The 22,122-nt window shown below is 40.5% G+C and overlaps 1 protein-coding gene across 1 annotated transcript; it reads left to right on the top strand.

The window, feature by feature from the left end:
- The first annotated feature begins 1,787 nt into the window (after window positions 1-1,787).
- Window positions 1,788-21,611, top strand: MRPS31 (mitochondrial ribosomal protein S31). Its single transcript, XM_030959031.1, has 7 exons — window positions 1,788-1,843; window positions 4,100-4,387; window positions 5,078-5,227; window positions 9,664-9,807; window positions 12,016-12,089; window positions 16,312-16,455; window positions 21,287-21,611. Exons 2-7 carry the CDS (start codon window positions 4,251-4,253, stop codon window positions 21,496-21,498), a joined length of 861 nt encoding a protein of 286 aa, XP_030814891.1. The 5' UTR covers window positions 1,788-1,843; window positions 4,100-4,250; the 3' UTR covers window positions 21,499-21,611.
- Window positions 21,612-22,122: the final 511 nt, after the last annotated feature.

Here is a 22,122-nt window from a genome sequence, read left to right on the forward strand (position 1 = left end):
ATACCACGAAGTAACAACACTTGGTGTGTGTAGGGAGACCATGGAAGAACTGCCATGACTCCCGAGAGACTCTCCTAAGATGAGGTATCAATTTGTTTGGAGTTTAACTTCAAGCTTCCCCTCAAAGGATTTAGGCACGGCAGAAATGGGATATGTGTGCTGAGACCTTAACTCCTAAGAGCTTTGCAGGAATGTGGAAGCGCTTTCTGGCACTCAAGGGGTCTGGCTTGGGGTATGTGTGATTTGCTTTGGGATGTGATGTGTGACAGAGCTGCACAACTCTTCAACAGAGTATTTTGGCATGGAGGGATGGGTAACCTCTGGGAAGCTGACAGGGGGATGCCATGGAAACTAGTCTGATGTGGGAGAGCAAAGGGATCCCTTGCAGGCTGTGTTTCTGTCCATTCTACAGTCCAAAGCTACACCATCCCTACTCCTGGGCCCTACACCATCTCCAGCCAACCACAGGCTAACCATTTGCCCCTGTAAGCCACATGGCATTTCCTAACTCATATGGAAATCCTCATTGTCCAGGAGCATGAATGGCAGTTCTTGGCAAGTGCTGTCCCAGAATAGCAGCCAGAGCTGCAGGAACATCAGAACTCCCCCAGCACCTTGCAGTGGATGCTGTTCACACTGTTTGGAGAGGGGGGTCAGGCAGGACAGCTCCACATGGAGGAAAAGTGAGATGGCTTCTGCGGGTCAGGCCTTCCGCAGGTGACACTGGTGTGTGTACTGATATACTACAGTCAGCTGCAGGAGATGGGACAGTGCTCACCTTGCCAGGTGTGAAAAGTGTGTATTTTATGATTGGCTTTTCACATATAATATTAAAATGAATATTATATGTGCTATGTTAGAAAGTAATGCTGTATTAATTTTCTTAAGTAGTGTGTTAAATATAGTTTTAGGTTATAATAAAATGTTAAAATAGAAACTATGCTATGTAAGATACTTTTTTAAAAGAAAGGACTCAGTGAGATAGCAGCCACAGGACACCTAAATCTTTCAGAGAAAAAGAATTTATTGTTCCCTTATCAGAAGAAACGAACTTCTTCCCACCTCGTTCAGCCCTGAAGATGCTGTTAGGTTTCAAAGAAAGAAGCTGACGATGACCAGACAGAATCCTGTGTTTGAACGGAATTTATGCATCATGTATGGAATGTATGAATATGCAACAGGCTATTGCTTATAAGGGTTAATCCTCTGTTAACGGGGGTCCTTTTTCGGGCTCGTGCTGCCCAGAAAAAGGTACCCAGACGTCCATAACTCTTTGTCTCTATTGCCTCATATTGTCCTAATCCTAATTGTCCAAAATTTTTATTACTCTAATTATATTGCTATTTTATAACCATTTTATTACTAGTAAACTTTTAAAATTTTAAAAACAAGTGATTGGCGGTTTTCACACAGGGTAGATGAAGTGAAGGCTTGGGGACATTTTTGAAGCATGTTCCGGGAAGACGTGAGCCTTAACGTCTCTCTTGCACGGAGGAGCCCAGAGCTGGGCACAGCACTCCAGATGCCGCCTCAGCAGGGCTGAGCAGAGCAGGACCTGCTGGCAGTGCTCTCCTCACACCCGAACTCCCGGCGCCGAGGCCTAGGCCGCGAGGAGCGTTCCCGCCGGGTCGGGCCAGCTGCGCCGGGAGCGGCTGCGGGGCGGAGCCGGCCGGAACGCTGCTGCGCGGAACGCCCGTGCACGGCGGGTGTTGCCGGCCGGCCGGCGGGCGGGGAGCGCGGGCCGCAGGCGGCGGTGGCGGTGCGGGATGTGGGGCGGCGTGCGGGCCGGCGGCGGCGGCCTGGCGGCAAGGCTGCTCGGCAGGGCCCACGGCAGGGCCCGCAGGTACCGGCCTCCCCCGCACCCTCACCTGGCGGACGGCGCCGGCCGGGCATTGCTGTGAGGCCGGGCCGTGCCCCGGGGCGCGGCCTTCAGAGGGACGGGGCTCACCTGTCCGGCGGGGCTGGGTGGCCGTGACACCGGTGGGCAGAAGGCAGCGGGGAGTGGAGGCGGGTGGAGGGGAGTGGCGTGGGCCGTGTTTCTCGTGTTGCTTTCCTTGCCGTCCTTCCCGTCTTGGAACGGTGTGAATGATCCGCATGTGTGACCTGACCGTAGCTTTGCTCCCTGTATCAGCAGAGCGGCGCTGCCTGCTGGGTGTTGTTGTTTCTGCACAAAGTACGGGCTAAGAGCTGCGTTTGGGAGTTCTTCGTTTTTACTAAAGTATTTTAAGCTGCTTTTAATGACACCTCAGTTGTGCGTTCATTCATTGTTTTTTAAACTTCAAAACTCCTCGATATTTTTGAACAAGCACCGGTGCTGTGATGGCCTCATGTTCAAAGCAGCTCGGGTTCTTTGGGAGCTGTGCTTGCTTTCCGAGGCCGGGCTCCCCAGCAGAAGGCAGACTTGATGGTAGGTGAAATACAGGGATGCTGACTGCAGTGTGCTGCTGGCTTTGAGTGCCTGAGGCTTTCAGCCTTGCTGTGCTTTGCTGCTGCTGTAGGCTAAGGTAAGGCTGAGAAGATTGGAGCTGTTCAGCCTGGAGAAAAGAAGGTTGCATGGAGACCTCATAGCAACCTTCCAGTGTTTGAAGGAGGCCTACAGGGAAGCTGGAGAGAGACTTTTCTTCAGGAATATGAGTACAAATTACACGAGGAATAAAGGGTACAGATGGAAGAAGGAGAAATTTAGGTTTGGTATTACAAAGAAATGCTTGTGCTTGAGGGTTGTGAGATGCTGGAACAGGTTGCCCAGGGAGGTTCTGGATGTCCCAGCCCTGGCAATGTTCAAGGCTTTGAGTGACCCAGTCTAGTGGGAGGTGACCTTGCCTATGGCAGGGAATGTTAGAGCTAGGTGATCTTTGAGGTCCCTTACAACCCTTTAACAATCTGTGATTTCTGAATGGTTACATAGTTTTAAAGAGCATGCGGCCTGAATTAACAAAAAAGGACCTTTTTGTTAATTCAGGCCGCATGCTCTTTAAAACTATGTAAAGGTCTCTTGACTAACAAAACAAGTTAGTCAAGGACCTTTGGGGAGCAGTGCAGTGTAAAACAGCAGGGCTCCTACCATCTTCTCAGTAATAAGGTTCTGAAGCTTTCCTTAAATTTTCCTGTTGCTTCTCAACATTGAAATTTAGGTTTTAATGCTGACAATTTATCAAGTGCAGAATGACCTAAGTGTGATGCAGTGCCTGCTGAAACTGGCAGATTTTCCCTTTTTAGCCAGAGAGAGATGTATGTGAGGAGGAGAGGTATGCCACAATTCCTTCAGATTTGTGGAGTTGTTTTAAGATCTATTGAAGTTTTTTATTTTGAATCAGAATAAATATTTATTTTTTCATTTCTGTAACTTGAAAGTGATTTTTAAGCAAAGTAGGCGTGAATGTAAAGGTTGAAACACTGCCTTTTAGAATGTTATAGAGAACAGCTCTTTGAATTTTATGATAGTTTTTCTAGAGAATGCAGCTGTGTCTGTTGCAGAATCTCCTGAGCAGCTCCTTGCTGTCCCTGGTTTCACATCCTTGGCTGCGCTGTGTCAGTTTCAGCTTCTTTGCAGTGATGTGCTAAACTAAGCAGAGGAGCTATAACCCAAATAACTTTTCTGCTTGTTTCTGGGTTAACTTGTAGCAGAATCCATGTTGCAGAGTAGGGGAACGTGATCTGTAGTAGTGCCACAAGTGTGAAAACATGTGAAGTTACGTGTGTGTGTGTGTGTGTGTGTACAGTCTTTTTTCAGGGAATTATCTATTTATTCACTCATATTAAGAGTTTTGGTGAGTTTTCTATAGTACCAATGAATTTAAGTATCAGGTACCAGTAAATTCAAACTCTGTATTATTTCCTCCACAAATAAATGGTGTGTAAAGTTGTTTACTTTGTGTTTGTGATGAGGAAATCAGAAGTAATCAAGAGTTTGAAATGGTGTCTCAACCCTTCTCAAAAGTCAAAAGGTACATGTTTGACATGTACTGAACACACTCAGGTTGCACTCAGCTGGGCCTAGACAGTTGTAACTGTTGTTCTGGGGTTTTTGGTAGGTTTACAAAATTCAGCCTTGGACCCTATTTTTAACTTCTGCTTCCTAACTTTGTGTATCATCTAGCAAACAGGAACTCTTCAGCACAAGCAGCGTGCTTTCAAAAGACGAAGATAAATCTGCTGCTTCCAAAGGCAGCACACCTGAAGGGGCAGCAAAGAGGCAGGAGGATGGAGCAGAAACAACAAAGCAGCAGCTGTTAGACATTATTGGTAATATGAAGGTGGAGGTGAGCTACAGGAAGAAGCTCCAACAATTAAAAGCCAGTGAGAACAAGAAGCAAGCCGTGAACAAGCTGGAAGGCCCGGACAGTGAAGGTTCTGTGCCTCAGGGAATTAGAGAAGACACCCAACGGTAAAGTAGAGCAAACATTTCTTGGCCTGTTTTATCCTTATTTCAGCTTTTTTTCATTATTTAGGACATAATAAAGCATTTCCAACAGTGGAAAAGAATCTTGTAAGGGAGTGTAGTGCAGAGTTGTAGACTGGAGTAAATCACAGGGGAGAATCTGAGCAAAAGGTGCTGTATGCTGTCAGCCTTATGCTGCCTTTTTCTACATTGAGATTGTGGAAAGGTAGCACTAGCACCTGCCTGTGGAAAGTTATTTTAATGGGAGAAGGGAAATACTGTTCAGATAAAATACAGCAAAACTGAGGAAAAAGAAAAAAAATTAAGAATGGCATAATGATTGTTGAGTCTTTATGGCTGCTCCTGTCCGCATTGTGTTACATCATATTTATCATCCCACCGGTCTGTGCTGCCAGTGGTCTCCAGGCTGTGCATTGGCACAGGGCTGCCATTTCACCAGGCTGGGGAGCAGGAGCTTGTCAGAGTCCTTCAGCATTTGATAATTAGGGCAATGTAGGGCAAACCTGCCTGTCCCACTGGCCACCCCCAGTTGGGAAAATACCTGATGAGCTTCTGAGTTATTAAGATATAAAATGGCAGCACAGAAATGACAAATACACTAAAAGCTTTTTTTTCCTGGTTTTTTTTTTTTTGTTTGCTTGTTTGTTTCTGTATCTGTTGTGTCTCTGTTTACAGTTTAAATCCAGAACTGGTGAAGGCTGCTTCTGCAGTTGCATCTTCCCTTCCACGCAACAAGAAACAGACAGAATCAGAACTCATTGCGCAGCTAAGAAGACATGAAGAAACCACAGATAAACAGAAGAAGGGGGGAACTATTAACATACGGTCTGTGTATTGATTGTTTTTCTCAATTACGTCAGAAATTCCTGTTTTGCAATGTCATCCTGAAGGGGACTGCCTTCTGTGTTGGGAAGGTGCCCCTAAAAGATACCTTTGGACAGTGTATCCTTAGGATTCATGAATACTGGTAACATTATTGATCTGGTTATACCAAACTCTCTAAATTTTGCCGTCATGTCTCTAAAGTGGTTTTGCAGAAACAGAATTGCTTTCATGCCCAGGATCATTGCTTTCTTGGACAGGCTAGCAAAATAACAGCTCTTTTTGTGAGTTTGGTTGGGTTTTTTTTTTTTTTTGCCACAAGCTTCCAGAATTCTCACACAACGGATGGATTTGTAGATGTTTCAGACGTTCTGTCTGGACTGGTGAATTTTCATGACAGCTCTGCAGAACTGAACTAGAGCAGCTCTGTTTATAGCCCCACCCTTCTTTCAAAACTTTCCAGTCAACGCATGAAACTCATCTCTTGGCTTAACTCTGTTTCCAGTGTGGCTTTCAAACAGATGAGAAACATTTGTTTGGAAACTCAAACAGTTGTGCATACAGCTCTTTTGGATGATGGTTAAAGGCAACTGTTTTTTTTTTTTTTTCACCTAGTATTCAAATACCTGCTCAGAAAATAAGGCATTAAATCCAGGTGAAATGCTGAACAACAGAAAATTGGATCTTTACCAAAATATGAGTGTGAAACCTTTCTTTATGTCTGTTTGCAGTGCGAACTGCAAGCTGCCTATCTTAGTTTTATTCTGTGAAAACGAATTTGCCCCAACTGAGAATCTAAGCTTGACCCATCTATTATCATCTGTAGGTTACATGTATTTCTACTTGTAGGTATCAGTAAAGGATCTGCTGGAATGATTGTCAGTGTTCTGCAAAAAGAGCTAATGGTGTCTGTGGCTGATGTCTGCCTGAGTGGAAATTAAGGAAGAGAGAGATAGATGCTTGCAAACAGGTTGAGTTAGATGATTGCACAGACTGGGGTGTACAATGCTCAGTGAATGACTTCATTAAGCAAAATATCTGTTCTTCAGATATAAGGACTGTTTATATAGAAGATATGTTCATTAGACTGTTACCTACTAGGGAGTTTGTTCACTCTCTGTCACCAAGTTTTTTAGAAGGGCAGAGTACACAAATGTCTTTAACAGTGGCATAGGCTGTGGGTGACCACCTTAAATGTAATTCAAACCTTCTTGAATACCCAAGATGCTGGAGGAGCACAGAGATACTGAGCTGACACGTGCAGTGCCCAGCCTGAAATGTGCCGGTCTCCCTTCCTTAGGGTGCACACGCTCTTGTCTAGGTGTGGTTTCTTTGCCTGCTGGCATCACAGGCTCTCTTTCTCTCCTTACCTACGGTGCTTTTCCTGAAGCACTGACCCAGCTCTGGCTGCAGTGGAAGAAAGACAGTGACTAAGGAAGTCGTTGTCAAAGCAAACATGTTTTTTTCTCTTGAAAGAGAGTTTAAATTCTTCAGAAATTTAAAAGCTGCAGCTATATAGTGCCTCTATATTTTTGATTGGTGGGTTAAGATGTGGTATTACAATGTTTTATGACATGCTTGTGGATGAAGCACTATCATTAGAAAAATGCATTTTCCTCAGCCAGAGCCAGCCTTTTTGGAATGTCATGGCTGGCTTGCTGTGCTCTGAGTTGGCAAGTTCTATTCCCTGAGGCAGCTTTGTGACCTAGCTTGTTTCTCCCAGCAATACACTCACTCCTCCTGCTGCCGCCATTTGCTGAAAAGTTGTAGTTTCCTTATTCAAGAGTTAGGTAGCAGAAACTTTTTATCAGTGGGTGAGTTTTCAAGAAAGACCAGCAATTTGTGCTGATTTTCATGACAAAAAACTTGGTTATAGTAACCTTTTAGAGTTAGTATGGACCTCTTAGTTCTTTGAGATAAATACAGTCCTCTTGGGTTTCTGACTAGTGTTTAAAAACGTTGATTTTACAAAGCCCAGCAGCCTCAGACCTGATTTGGTGTGATTTATGCTCCATGATACCTCAACCCACTCAATGTGTGAAGATGTTTTTAATATATTAGAAAGCATTCACTTTTGTTCATGCGTGATTATTTTGTGTTGAGTTTTATTTGACAGTAAGAGAATACATGCAATTTAACTTTCCCTTTTTTTCTGTAGAGGTTTTGCATTCAATATACTTACATATTTTAAAAGCCAATATATATTTCTCAGTTATTTACAATATTTAAAAGCAAGATACTTTCACAAGCAGTAGAGCTACATAGTGCTGAGCTGCAAAAAACTGAATACTGCTATTGTGATTTATTATATGAAATTTGTTGAATGTTGTCCAGATCTTTTGTACAGATTTTTTTTACCAGGACTGTGGCAAGACCGCCAGAGGTCGCTGTTGTATGCAGTCATCTCATAGCCTTGTAGAAAGCACGGGGGACAGGGCATTCACTAGGAGGGGAAAATATTAACGATAGAGGAATTTATTTTCCTCAGTGTGGGCTGAAGTTTTGCTCAATGGAAATCACAACAGCACTGCACCGAAATAAAATCTGCAGCTCTACGATTTCAGCTCCTGTTTTGGATGAGCAAGAGTAGTAATTCAGAGCTTTGGCTTGAATATATCCAAAGCTCCTTGGGTCTCCGTTTTAAGTATTATAATTATTGGCTGATAATCAGGAAAGAGAGAGAGTCTGTGGTTGTTACAAAAGTCCTACCACTTCCCATCTCTGAAAGGCAGGTGTATGTAGGAACTTCAGTTTTTAATGTGTTGGAACGAGGGAATACATAATATCTAACCACTATCGGTACACTGGCATTGGAGTGTGACTTTTTAAACCAATATTTTTTGTTTCAAAAGGCATTAAAAAAATCTTTGTGGTTCTACTTTTGTTAGTACAGTGCACTTTTCATGATGGAGCGATGAATGTTGCTGCCAGAAATGTTCATATGCCGATGGTAGGGTGACATTAGGATTTCGTAGCATGGAACATGATACCATTGACTGTGTGTTCTGATAGCTCAATCCACATCCACATGCTTTCCACATCTACAGGGCAAAACTGCAAGTAATTCAGGAAAGAGAGCAGCTCTGAGCAATCCTGACTTCCCTGAAGCACGGGAAAACACCAGTCTTTTAGGTCACAGCTGAGTCAAGCTGTTGGGCTGGGCTGTGTATGGCTGACCTTAGGAATTATGTCCCTTTGACCCTTTTAAGTGTGTCAAGCCTCTGGCCCAACACCAGCTCACTAATGCCAGTAGCCACTTCACAGAGTAATTTCTAATGTGACATATGCAACTAATCGGAGATTGCTTTTTATTTAAAATGAAAATAAAATTATTTCAAACTTGTTTTTAGATGCCTTTATTTCAGAGTAGGTACTGGAAGAGCTATGCTTGTTCTGCCGTTTGAAACCACATCTAAGACTGAAGAGAAATCATGCTGTGTTTCTGTGGCAATTAGCTTTTACAATTTTCCAGAAGTATTTCTTTCTTGTCAGTAAAATCTCTTTTGACTTAAGCTGCCAAGAGCATAGTTTGAATTTCATTTGGATTTTCATAAAATGGGTAATGCAGTATTTTTGCCTTGGCCTATTTTTATTTTTTTGAGTCCATATTTATGTCTTGAAACTTAAGTGCTGCAACTTGGGATGACTGTGTGTGACTGGAAGTGGTTGGGTGGAGAGGAGGCTGTGAGGAAGAGCTACCATCTTGGCCTTTCCCAGCCAGTGGAGTTGCCGGTGAAGGGAGCTCCTGGGCAGGGGCAGAAGGGGACTGTGATTTGCCCTTTGTGATCAGACCGAGCTGTGTATGGTGCTGGAGGAGATCAGAGCATTTGCTCTTCACGTATGATTTTCACTCCAGAATGACGAAGGAAGATGTGGTCTGTTAATGCTGTAATATGATTATGCAATGCAACAGATTGCAGTGGATCAGGAAAGGTGACCTACTTATTAGGGTGGCATGATTGGCCCATGTCAGCTGATGTGTGAAGGCAAGCTTCCTTTTGGTCTGCAGCAGCACAGCTCTCTGTCCCTGGGCAGTATTGGTTCCTGTCCAAAAAAATGGTGATTTTTATCTGCCTATTTAAACCTATTTTTTGTATCCCCATTTGCTTAAGCAAAACATGCCTAGTACACTCTGTGAATATTAGTATAGAGATATATGATTTTTTTAGTTGAAACTGAAATAATTTAAAAGAAAGTCTTCACTGTAGGTTTAATAGGCTAAAGTACCACTTTTATACATAAATGTAACAAATGGTTTTAAACAACAGCCTTGAATGTTTGATGGATTAAAGATGGGTGTCTTTTGTGAGGAACGTAAAATTCTATCTCATAGAAGCTTATGAAACCAATTGAGAATAGAGTTTCTAGTTAATACATATGACAAACTTCCTTGCTTTGTCGATCTGCTGAGTTTTTACATTTCATGTTTTTCATTTCAGCAATGTTATTTCAGAAATGACAGTTAAAAGGCAGTCCCCAGAGCAGTGGGGTGCAAGGATATCCGGTCGCATTTCCTTGCAGTTGGGTGAGGATGGTCAAAGAACAAGGCCTGAAAGGTCATCAGCTCAGATGGACTCCAGAAGGTATTTTTGTGCTGTTCACCTCCAATAGAAGGAGCAAGCAGTTACTAATGGATAATACTTTAAATTTACTTGTACATATTAATGTTACAATGCTTCAGAGCTTAAAGAAATTACTTAAATATTTTTCAAGATAAGTACTGTTAAAATTGAAATAAATTGTGAGAACAAGATAGTTAATGGCAACCAGCTAATCAAATAATGTGCATTTTCTTAATATTACATTTTATAATTAAACATACTTGGTGCTGAAATGTAATTGTTCTTGTTTTAACTAGTTTAAATTATTTTGACCTAAGCATAATACAATATTTTTTCATTTTCTTAACTTCTTGGGAAATGGAGGTTTTGAAAGCTTGCTTTCCTCCTCTACAAAACTTGACCATGTTCTATGTTTAGAAAAGTTTCATCCATTCTGTTGGGATTTTAAAGACATATTAAAGTTGGTCTATTTATTTATTTACGACTTCATTCTGTAATTGATTTCTTTGTTATCTGTGATAATTGTTTATGAAATTAACTTTATAATTTAGATGTGATTTCAGGGTACTCCTTAAATTTATTTTGCTGCTGTATTATGTGGCCACTCTCGTGAATTAAGGAGTGCTCTTATATTTTTGGTCTACTCCTGTAAGCTGGGCTTTTTTTGCCTGTAATCTTTGGATTTTCCCATGGCAGCTCATCATTGCATTCCTTCTCCATGTATTCTTTCCATAGCAGTTTTTTAGTAAGATTAACTTCTCTCGTATCTAGTTTACTTTGTAAATTAATCTCTGTTTTGGGGGGTTAGGGCCTGAAAATGGAGGGAATAATTTGTGTTTAGATAGATCATGTTGACAGCAGAATTTGAGTAACAAAGGACAAGTGTGAGTTCATGGGTGAGTAGATGTACAGTATTCTCTGTGTGGTGGAACTGTGCTTGGTATATAACTTCAGAAACAGCACCTTAAAATAGTTTTTTAAATCGCTATAGTTAGTAAACTGTCTCCAGTTTCAGGCCTGAGTTCCCTCCTGCATACCTGAATATCTCATGTATTTGCTTATCAACTGATAGTAGGAAAATAATGGGTTAGGAAGAATACCTAAATTTAAGTCAAGTTAGTACATTGCAATGAAACGAGTGATGATGCTTTATAGTAATTTAAACTTGTAATTTAAAAATAAACTTTCTTCCAACACATGCAATGTATCTTTGGCCAGTGTCATTGGGAGTTACACACAGATTGGAAAATATAATCCTGAATCAACATTCTTTCAAGGCTCTGTAACTAGATTGTTGTGTGCTGAAATAGCTCCAGGGTAGTTTCATCACTAAAAGTAATATGACAAGAGCAGGTTTGCAGAAGTAGTTGAGGCCATTAGAAATCTCCAGTAAATCCAGAAGGGTAGAATTTTAAGGTCAGAAAGGATAAATCTTGCCAGTGGATATGAAATAACAAAATGAAAGAACTGTTAGAATTTCAGTGGAAACCTGGAAGATAATACGATTAAAAACATAGTTGATAATAAAGACATTGGGGTTTTTTTGTTTTCATCTATAAGAATTTGACTACATGTTGAAGTCTTGTAATTATTTTTTTAATTTTTTTTTTAATGTAAGATTATGGTAATGATAAATGTGATTGAAAATAGATGGTCAGAGTGAAATATTTGTATATTCAGAAGAGTGAGCACCAGGGTGATTCTATTGAAAACATATCGTATGGTTAGACTCTGACTGTTTGCCTTATGGCAGAGAAGGTGGCTGTGTGATCTTCCAAAAGGTCTATTTATGTCATAAAGCAGGAATTATTTGATTTAGCTGTTGCCTTTTCTGTTCCTGAATTGTGCAATATTTTTTTTACAGGGAAAAAACCCAAGTCTTCAGATAGTCGCAACTTTGTAAAATCACTTAGTACTGTGGTTTGATGCTGTTTACCTTTTTTCAGATCCCTAAATATTCCAGTTAAAGTTGACTGCAAATATAGTGCTTGATTTATGCTCCTTCTTTCACATGGAAATGTTTTGAGAAGCTCTGTTTAAGACAAATAGTAAAGCCAGAAACACTCTCTGATTAAAAGCCTGAAGATTTAGTGAGAATCACTATCCTTTTTTTTTGTCTCCAGAGATCTGTTAGTTCATGAAAATATTTTGTGCTTTTTAATTTGTTATCTGGCAATGTTGTAAGGTGTTGTGAAATACTAAATATCGGTTTTCTTTTTTTGTTTATAGAAGTCTCAAAGTAGGAAAGAGGCTTAATATATTCACTAAGGCTTCTACAGAACCAGAGCATGCACTGAAAACAGGTTAGTGGAAATTCAGTAATGAAATATGCAGTGAGGCTAAGTTCTGCATTTTTAGAATATCAAGAGATTTGTTTTTATGAGGAGACATGACCTGCTCACTTTCTGCTTTCAGCCTGATAAAAGAAATGACTACTTTGATGTAGCTCAGATTTTTACCAAGTGAAACTTCCATGCAGTGTAATGAAATGTTTTCTGTGCTGATCAGGGCACTCTGTTAGTGAATGTGAAGGGTATAACTGGCTTTTTGTCACAAAGGTCAGTCTTAATTCTGTGAGTGTAAAGCCAGCCTGGAGGATGGGTGTGTTGACTCCAGCTTATTTGGTCAAGTTGCAAGGAAATGTGAGGCTGTGATCCCAAGGAAACAAGCATGCCCTGCAGGTGACTAAGTATAAGCAGGGTAGTAGCAGCCCAAGACTACGCACTAGATTGCTGTGTGGCCTTCTTTTGTTTAGTGTTCCAGATGGAGCTGGAAAGATCCCATTGGCAGCTGACAAATGACACCTTGCTTCACCTAATGTAAAGTTATTCATATGTGTTTAGAATCATAGAAAGTTTGGGTTGGAAGGGATCTTTAGAGGTTATCTGGTTCCAACCCCCCTGCAATGAGCAGGTACTTCTTCCACTAAATAAGGTTGCTCAGAGCCCCACCCAACCTGACCTTGAATATTTCCAGAGATGGGACATCTACCACCCTTCTGGACAACCTGTTCCACCACCCTCATTGGAAACAATTTATTCCTTTTGTCTAGTCTGAATCTCCCTCTTCTGGTTTAAAGCCACTACTCCTTGTCCTGTTGCAATGGACCCTCCAAAAAAATTTTGTCTTCATCTTTCTTTGAAGCTCCCCTTAAGTATTGAAAAAATTGAATAAAGTCAACCCAGAGCCTTCTGTTCTCCATGAGGAACAACCCCAGCTCTCAGCCTTTCCTCTTAGGAGGGATGTTCCATCCCTCTAATCATCTTCCTGGCCTTCCTCTGGACCTGCTCCAAGAGGTCCATGTCTCTCCTGTGATGAGGACCCCAGAGCTGGTTGCAGCATTCTAGGTGGGGTCTCAGGAAAGCAGAGGGGAAGAATCTCTTCTCTCAACCTGTTGGCCATGCTTTGTTTTATTATTCTAGTTGGCTTTCTGGGCTGTGAATGCACATTGCTGGCTCATGTCCAGTTTTTTATCCACCAGTATCCCTAAATTCTTCTTGGCAGGACTCTGTCCATTCATGAGCCTGTGTAGATGCTGGAGGTTGCCCAAAGCCAGGGGCAGCACCTTGCACTTGGCCTTGTTGAACCTCATGAGGTTTCCATGAGGTCACTTCCTTGAGTTTGCCCTTGAGGTCCCTCTGGATGGCATCCTGTCCTTCACATGTGTCAACTGCACCACTCAGCTTGGTGTCACCTGCAGATGTGCTGAGGGTGCACTCAGCCTCTCTGTCTGTGGTGATGATGAAGACACTGAACAATACTGGTCTCGGTGTGGATTCCTGAGCAACACCACTTTATCACTGATCTCCATCCAGGTGTTGAGCTTTTGACCATTGAATGCATGGTCTGGATTGACCCCATGAGCCCTGGACCATCTGGATGTGATGACCCAACCAGTTCCTTATCTACTGTACATGCCAAAACTCATGTGAGATGAAAGATACCAAAACTAAATTCAAAACAGGTGTGACACCCCTTCATATTCACTGCATGGCACAGCTGTGCGGGAACAGTCTTAACAGGGATAGCTTCCACTCAGGAAGACTTGGCTTTACTACAGGCTGGGTTTGGCCAGGAGTGTGTGAATATGGGCAAGTCATGTAAAGAACGTTGTCCCTCACCTTTCTTTATGAACAGTGAGACTGCATTGTTAGTATTGATCTTTAAAATGCTGATTTTCCTCAGCTATTCTGAGGACCTTTTAAAAAACAGACTTTATTCCATTGTAGTGACTTAGACCTTTATGTAAAGTTAGTAGCAGCAGAAGAAATAGTACTCCTGTCTAAAATCTTACAAAATGATGAGTATTTGTTTCTGTTTCAAGAGTAGAACTGTGAGTTTTTTGCCAGATTCTAGCTGAGTAGTTTATCTTTTTTTTGCACTTGAAACTACGGAAAGATATTAATTTGATTACTTAATTTTTTAGTAAAATGTCAAATAGTGCCATTTGCATATTTTCAAGCAGCTGTGAACTTTCTGAATACAGCCACCTCTATGAAAGCTGTTTATTAGAATGGGATTCAGTTTGCTGTGTTTTAAGACTGCCAGTATGATTAAAATTGGTCCATTTTACATGAAAAAACCACAATGAATGACATAGTGTTTGTTTTTAGCTGTCTTAACAAAAGTGGTGTTGAAAAAAATGGCTTTTGAGTAGAATCAAATTTGCTCAGGTAAAAGAGTGAGAAATAAGGTTTCTTTTTCTCATGAACAGAATGCATACACTGGATCATCGTAGTCACCCCAGGTAAAAGCTGAGATGCACTTTTTTTTTTAAACATAAAATTGGAATGTGTACAAATTGTTTCAGAGAGCAAGTGGACTTTATTGTATTTGTAATTAGAAGTTAATAAGTAAGCTTCTTTCAGCTTTTTGTTTGGTGTTTCCTGTTTGATTCCAGGTAGTTTTGAGGAACTCTACAGTATATTCTAGACCAGGAAGCTGATTACTTGGCTTACTGACTAAGCCTGATGACAAACATTTTTTTGGGCATTAACCTCGGGAAATACCAGTGTGATAGTTGATACCTTGATTCATTTGTTTTCACTGTCGTGGTTCATATTTCAGGAGATAATGGGTTATTTTTTTTATACATAACAGAAAAGCAAGTTTTGTTTTAAGTATTGAATATTGGCTTTGAAAACTTGAATGTTAACTGGAAATTGTCATCCTGAAAATACTCTTCATAACTGTTAATGTAAAATGCCAGTATTATTTTCTGCTTCATGAGGTGAAATTATAATCTTTATCACCTCTACTGCAAGCTTGAAAAATGAAGTACTGCTTTCCACTGTTAGAGGATTTATTAGTTTCTTTATGATGTGGACAACAATTTCATTCTGGTATGGTTTCTCATGTTGTCTTGTAGCTGTATTTTATTCCTGTCTCCAGCCCTCAAATCAAAGTACTCAGCCTGGTAATATAGTTCTGGAAAATTCCCTCTTGAGGAATAATTTGAATAATTATATTATGTTTTAACACAAAAAAAAAAACCCTCTGAAAACACTTTTTTGTATGTAAAAATACTGTTTGCCCTTTCATTGTGTTTTTTCTTAAAGGAGGGGGGATTTTTTTAAAATTCAGTTGAGTTGTAAGCCACTGAGCTGAAGATGAAATTATATCTTGGCCTCAAGTACTTTGACTCAGGAATAGTAAAATAATAGGCTATTGGCTATAATCCACTCCAAGTGGACTGTAATACTCGAATTCACATGAAGATCTGTGTTCCAAGGATCTTAGGATGAATTGATAACAGAGGGAGGCAAGAAAACAAAGGGGAATGCAGCTTAGGCCAGCTCACTCGACAGCAGCCCAGGGCGCTCCCAGAGGTCCCTCCCTGTCCTGTGGTAACAGCTTGTTCCCTTCAGTTCAGCGAAGCGGTTCAGTCTGGGCTCGTGACCAGCTCTCCTGGGTGGAGGGACAGGAACTCCTTGAGAAGAGTAACTGCTGCAATATGGGTGCACTTCGATTAAAAAAAAAAAGGCATCAGAAAAGATATATCCCTAAAGGAACTGTTTAGCTTTGTGAAAAGAATAAGAAATCATGGTTTCTCAACTTGAGAGACAAAAACTGGCACATTTAGGGGCCTTGAGGAAGGAATTGCCATCCTTTGAGTTGTTTCCCTGAAGGAGAATGTAGTTGTGAAGAACCTGAAAACTCCTGTAGAAGTAAGGGTCCTTTAGCACAGTGCACCAGTCAAGTTCAGAATTTGCTGTGTCCTCATTTTTTGAAAGACAAAACCAAAGAATGATTGTGGAAAAATTAAATTATTGCTTTATGTGAAAGACATAAAAATAAATATTCCCCTAGGTGTTCAGAATAGATTTTCATCGACATTTGAGAAGTTAATGAACTTTCATGTCAACAGAGAATTCTCATTTGAGAAAAGTGATGCTGGTATCTAAGGTAGAAAAATTTGCACGGCTGAAGTTATTAGTCTCTGTAAAGATTGATGTTAAAGGACTTTGTCTTAGCTGTTGAGAAGTGTTTGGTTGCTGACAAATCTTAACAAAATTTATTTTTTAGTATCTTCGCCAACAATTTGGGATCTGGAGTTTGCAAAGGAGGTTGCAGCAGTAACTGCACAGCCACCCCGAAATGGTTTTGAGGAGATGATCCAGTGGACAAAAGAAGGAATACTGTGGGAGTTCCCAATTGACAATGAAGTTGGTATGTGCATCGTGAGCTTTTATTATCTGTCTCAGTTTATCTTTTCTGAAAATTAGAGCATGTTTGACCTTTGACTGTTTTAACATAATGTTTCAGCTGTGAGTCATGCTTTTGATAGTAAACAAACATAATTCCCTGACTGTCCCAGATCAGAGATGCTTCAGATGAACTCATTCTGGCACTCTTCAGGTGAAGTCTTGCAGGTGGTTTGGCTGATCTGAGGACTGGCTGCTGCCAAAAGGGGATGACTCCTTCCCTCCCCCCCTCCTCCCCCCCGATGTGTTTAACACCAAAAGGCTGTTCAAGTCTCTTACATAATACCTTTGACTCTGCATCTTGTCTAAATTAAGCTCTTAGCAGAAGTTGGGGAATCTTAAAACTGCTGTGCCTGTTTTATAATGCTGATTGTGTTCTTTGGTGTGGCTCTTGGACCAAGTGTCTCGCCAGATCCCAACCAGCTATCTGCCAGTTCTGTATCTGGGCAGGCCGAGTGTTAAACAGTTGTTTTCTCCCTTTGTTCTGTCTGTTTCATAAGAATAAACAGTCACAATATTCACTCACCCTGGGCATCTATGTTAATTAGGCATCTTTTTGCACAGTATTTTCTTTTATTACCATAAAAAAAGAGAAAGCTCCGTGTGAAGTTATGCCAGCAGAGAGAGTGAATGTTAAGGAAGTGAAGAACAACTACACAAAGTGTGCAGTATAGGAAAGGGGACTTCATAACTTCAGGGAGAGCTTGGCTGTGGGTTTTGGGGTTTTTTTAAAGACTTTAAAGACATCAAACAAAACTGCTTTGTAATGTTTCAGTCACTGAGGGCAAAACAGGTTAGTATCTGAAGCTGGGAGTCTTTGAAAATCTGTCCTATACTGAGTTGCAAATTGAATAATGTGCTTCATTGTTTCTTAATGTTTATTCTCATCCTATTTGGCAGTTTCTTCACAGAATTTAATCACTGCTCCCAGGATTGATCTGTTCCATCATGTAGAAATCCAAGTATACTCTAGTCATGTTTTTGCAAGCTTAAAACCACTGTGGCCAATGGTTTTTGTGTTGTTGTAATGTGGCTGGAACCCTGCTGTCTGGGGCCCTCAGTTGACAGTGTGTCTTTGGCGGGCCGTGGTTTCCCTGTGGCAGCCGAGCTGCTGGAACCGCGCTGTCTGGGATGGGCGGCCAACGGACAAAGAGTCTTTACATATAGTTAAAACAAGAATCTTGATTGATTTGTCCACAAAGACTAGTCATGTGGAAAATTCCAGTGAAGCCTTCCAAAACCTGTCACCTCTCAGGTTGAAATACCAAGTCAGTAAGATCTGTCCTATCAGACTGCCAGCCACAGGCTGTTAATCACCTCAGGTGTATCAAAGCACAGTTAAAAGCTTGAGAAAACCTTGCTCCAAGTATATCAATTATGCTGTAATTTCAGTTTCTCTGCAAAAGAAAGATGCCCCTTTCTGCTGTTAATTTTGCAGGTTTGTAACAGCCGTTTCCCTCAATAGGAGGAGATTACTTCAGCTTGTTCTGTATCCAGAAATGTGTGATTATTCTGCTATGCCAAAAACATGTGGCTTTAAAAATATAAGTGTAATTAAATTTTCTGTTGAGGAAGCACGTATACTCAACTTTCAGCTCCAGAGCATCTCTGGTGTTCTCATTAGAGTGCTTCACCTAGGCACTGTACTGTGCTGTGTGGCACCAGGGCGAGGTCATGGTTTTTGAAATGATTTTTGTGTTAACATCTGGAGATGTGGCTAGACATACTGGCTTGCTACAGTGGCCAGCAGCAGTCTTCCCCCCCACACCTTACTGCCCTGTTGTTTGCTTTTACCTGCATGCCCTTGCCCTTGTCCAATGCCGTTGAAGTCACTGTTAGGCAGAAAATTACCTTTTTTTTCCCCTCTCCATCCTCTGATTAATTTTTGCCAGTTTAGCAAACCATTAGTATAGCTTGCGTAACATTGTTCTCACCACTCCTTCTTTCTGCCTGTCTCTCATACTTTTAAGTAGCTTTAATGCTGCTCCATGATTGCCATGGCAAAAAGTTGGGAAAGACAATTACTTGTGCCTCATTTATTATTTCTGTGCATTTATACCACAATGACTCAAAGAGCTGGAAAGGACAGAGCAGATTATAGGTGAGAATTTGCCTTAGCACCTCGTTATGAGGAGCAAATGCTTTTGGTGGGCCAGAGATTGTTACTGCACAAGTGATAGGAAGGTCTCAAAAAATTAATTCCTCAGTTGCCTCTGATGGCTTCTGCAGGCAAAAGTTCACCAAGTCCTGTACTAGTTGCTGGTTAGCTGAGCTGCTGTTCCCAACAGAGAAATATTGGATCATCTTGCCAAGGGAGTTGGCAGAGTTACACAACCATTGCGTCAGGGTTTCTTTACTATCTCTGTTCTAGGGACCTTCTGAAGAGCATGATTGATGTCATTCTATGCTAAAAGGATAGAATACCTTGTGTTGAGGGGGACCTTTAAAGATCATTTAGTCCAAACCCTCTGCCATGGACAGGAACATTTTTTCACTATATCTGAATACTCAGTCATCTTTACAGCATGTCAGCAATGCTCGCTGTAAGGGATGGACATCTGTGTCTGGATTGACATCTTTAAGACAAGGTTGGTCGTGTCTTGGAAGGATTAGTGTTTTAGCTAGAGGAATTCCCCAGACTTCCTGTTTTGTAGCGTGTAGGGGGTTGGAAATAGGATATTGAGAGTAGGTGTCTTCTTGTTTTGATGTCGAAAAAGAAAATTCTCTAATTTAGACTTCTGCCATACATATTGTTTCAGATTATGTTTCTGAGGACAATGCAAGAGAGGCTGAGGGACAGGCTGGCAGCAGGAGTCAGGGCTTGGTAGGGGTGAGGGAAGTCATTATCTCATCTAATCTGTTCCCACCAGAGGCTTCAGCCTCTGATGCTTTGGACAGTTGTGGTCTCCTTTTCTGTGATGCACACTTTACTTTTTTGAGGACTGAAATACGTGGTCTAACTGAAATATTTGGACTTAACACTTCATCCCCAAACTGTGTAGAGTCTTTGACAAACAGGAGAGCAGAATACATATGTAATATTTACTTATGACCTGCATTTTTTGTGAGATTCTAAATTGCTTATTTTGGGTTAAAGATGAAAATTGGTGAAATTATTTATTAGACAAAATCTTTCCTGATACCCTGTATCTGTCCTCAGAAGAAGAGCATTCAGAAGGTCAAATTTTACTGTCAGCATTATTCAGATTCTTTAAGTAGTGATTTTGTTTGGTTTAGTTCTCTTAGATTTTTGAGACCACTGAAAGTAAGGAAGTCTGGAAAGGTTGTTAGTTTGAAAAAGCAACCAGTAGCATCCAGGTACAGTAAGATTCTACGTCCCCTTGGTGGGGGAAAGCCAGCATGGGTGGATAGTGGAAGGATCGTCACTACTTCTGTCTGTGGACATAGTTTTCCAACCACAGCAGAAATACACTTTCTGAAACTGACATTACCTGGTTTTTATTATTTTAACTGTCAACATAAAGGAACAAGGAGAGAGCTTCTGAAGGTGGAAACGTGCTTTTTTTTTTCAAGAACCACAGAGATAAATGTGGTGTGCAACTGTGGTATTGATACACTCACACATTTCTAGGAAAAATACAGGTATTTCTCAGCTTCTTCAGCTATTGCAATACCTTAAGTTTAAAGCAGGAAAAAAGTAATGCAAACTTAACAAATGCAAGTGACCTTTTAGTGACTTCTCCATCGCAGAGATGGACATAATTTCTTCTGAAACTGTAGAAGCTCTACCAAAGAAGGAAGTCTAGAACTTACGTGGCTTAATTACCTCAATTTTAATACCCATTATTTAATTTTATCAAATAATTTAGGAAAACATGTACACCATACTTATGTGTGTGGTATAGGCTTCTTTCTCATTTTTGTCATCTTGAAGTAGTGCAATATTTTTCTGTAATAACAGATTTTTATTTAAGGGTGCAAGCCAATTGGTATCAAATAAAAATTTTCATGTATATCTAACTGAAGAAAAATCTTTCATTACAAATCACAGATTGCCTTTTGGTTTTTTGCCCCTTAAAATTAGGAACAGCAAAAGCAGCCTTTTTTCTATATGGAGGAATTTGTGTTCTGAGTCTCTACCATCATAGCATGAACAACAGCAAAAAAATCCATAGGATGAAGAATAAACGTTTGCCCTATCTGCAGTAATCCCTTGTACCATGTCCTGCGGAGGCTTTTGAGTGCATCATCTTTGGTGATGGTTATGACTTAAAAGTAGCTGGTGAGATACCCAACACTTTTGCATCATCATACACTCACACATTCAGAAAATGTCAGAAAACAAATTTCTGTGCCCATTTGATAGCAACAGGATGTTAAAAGCACGGCTTGCAAGGACACGTTATTGTTAGCTGTTCAGAATTTGATACTTTATGAGGTTGCCTTATTTGTTCAAGACTAGTTTTTATTCTTTAATCCTCTGCAGAATTTAGGCAATCAGTGTTCTCTTTAAAAATTTATGAAGAAAGTGCCTGCAATCTAAAAGGTGGCACCGATGATGAATCAAAATTTTCAAGTATTGAACAAATCAGATTTTAGCAAGAAGATTGATTTATGGTTATAATTATTCCTCCTACTTCCACCCCAGCATCAGGCTTCCATCAAGATTTCAAGCCAGAAATTTGATTTAAATATTACATATTCTTAGAAATGTGAGCAGAACCATTAATTTTACTAATTTAAGATTATTTTCAAACTATATTATTTTTACTTTGTTAAACTTGCTATTATATTATGATAACAACTTTGTCTTTCTTGCTTTGTCTTTCTATTAGGGATGGAGGATGATGCTGAATTTCATGAACATATCTTTCTGGACAAGCACCTCGAAGGCTTTCCCAAGGAAGGACCTATCCGCCACTTCATGGAACTAGTCATCTGTGGGCTTTCAAAAAACCCATACCTCAGTGTTAAGCAGAAGGTTGAACATATTGAGTGGTTTCAGAAGTATTTTGAGGAAAAGAAGGAACTTCTTCAAGAGATTTGAGATTTGGGAAAGTGCTTACCCTTGAAATGAAGAATCGTTATGTGTCAGTGCATAGTGATCATGTGGCTGAAAGTTGTATTTTAAACAATAAACTCAAAGGTCGTCTTTTGTTATGTACGTGTCCGTGTGTGTGTGGATACTTTTGACAGCAAAAGAAGGAACTGAAAAGTATGGCTTTTGTAGAATGTGCATTTAAAATTTAGTTTATCATAACTGGTGTCTTCTAAACTAGTCTTTCAACAATACAAAATCTTAGGTCTAATTCCACTTCCTCCACCCTTCACAGTTGGACTGTATCTTGACAGGTTGGATCACCTTTCCCATTTTGGAAAACTTGAAATGCTTTCATTTTGCTAATTTATGAACCACACTGGTGTTTGGATGGTATTAATCCTTTCTCCCCCCTTTCACTAACTGTATTTACTGGTTCATTTTGAAGTTTTTGGTAATGACAAAGTGATTTGAATGGTATGCTTTTTGGTTCATGTGCTCAGTGAAAGGCTGTTGTGTTCCTGAAATGTGTACATAGCATAACACTGGTGACTTACAGAAAATAACAAGGGAGTAATGTTCCTTAGGGTTTGCTGTTGGGACTGGTGCCACCCAACAATGGCTTTAAACTGT

This window comes from Camarhynchus parvulus, chromosome 1 (genome assembly GCF_901933205.1).
Source record: "Camarhynchus parvulus chromosome 1, STF_HiC, whole genome shotgun sequence".
Lineage (NCBI taxonomy): Eukaryota > Metazoa > Chordata > Aves > Passeriformes > Thraupidae > Camarhynchus > Camarhynchus parvulus.

Bases quoted from the DNA above. Each gene is read 5' to 3' on its own strand.
- MRPS31 (XM_030959031.1), top strand. From the start codon at position 4,251: ATGAAGGTGGAGGTGAGCTACAGGAAGAAGCTCCAACAATTAAAAGCC. The intron at 4,388-5,077 runs GTAAAGTAGAGC...CTCTGTTTACAG, and splicing joins ATTAGAGAAGACACCCAACG to TTTAAATCCAGAACTGGTGA. The intron at 9,808-12,015 runs GTATTTTTGTGC...TTTTGTTTATAG, and splicing joins GCTCAGATGGACTCCAGAAG to AAGTCTCAAAGTAGGAAAGA.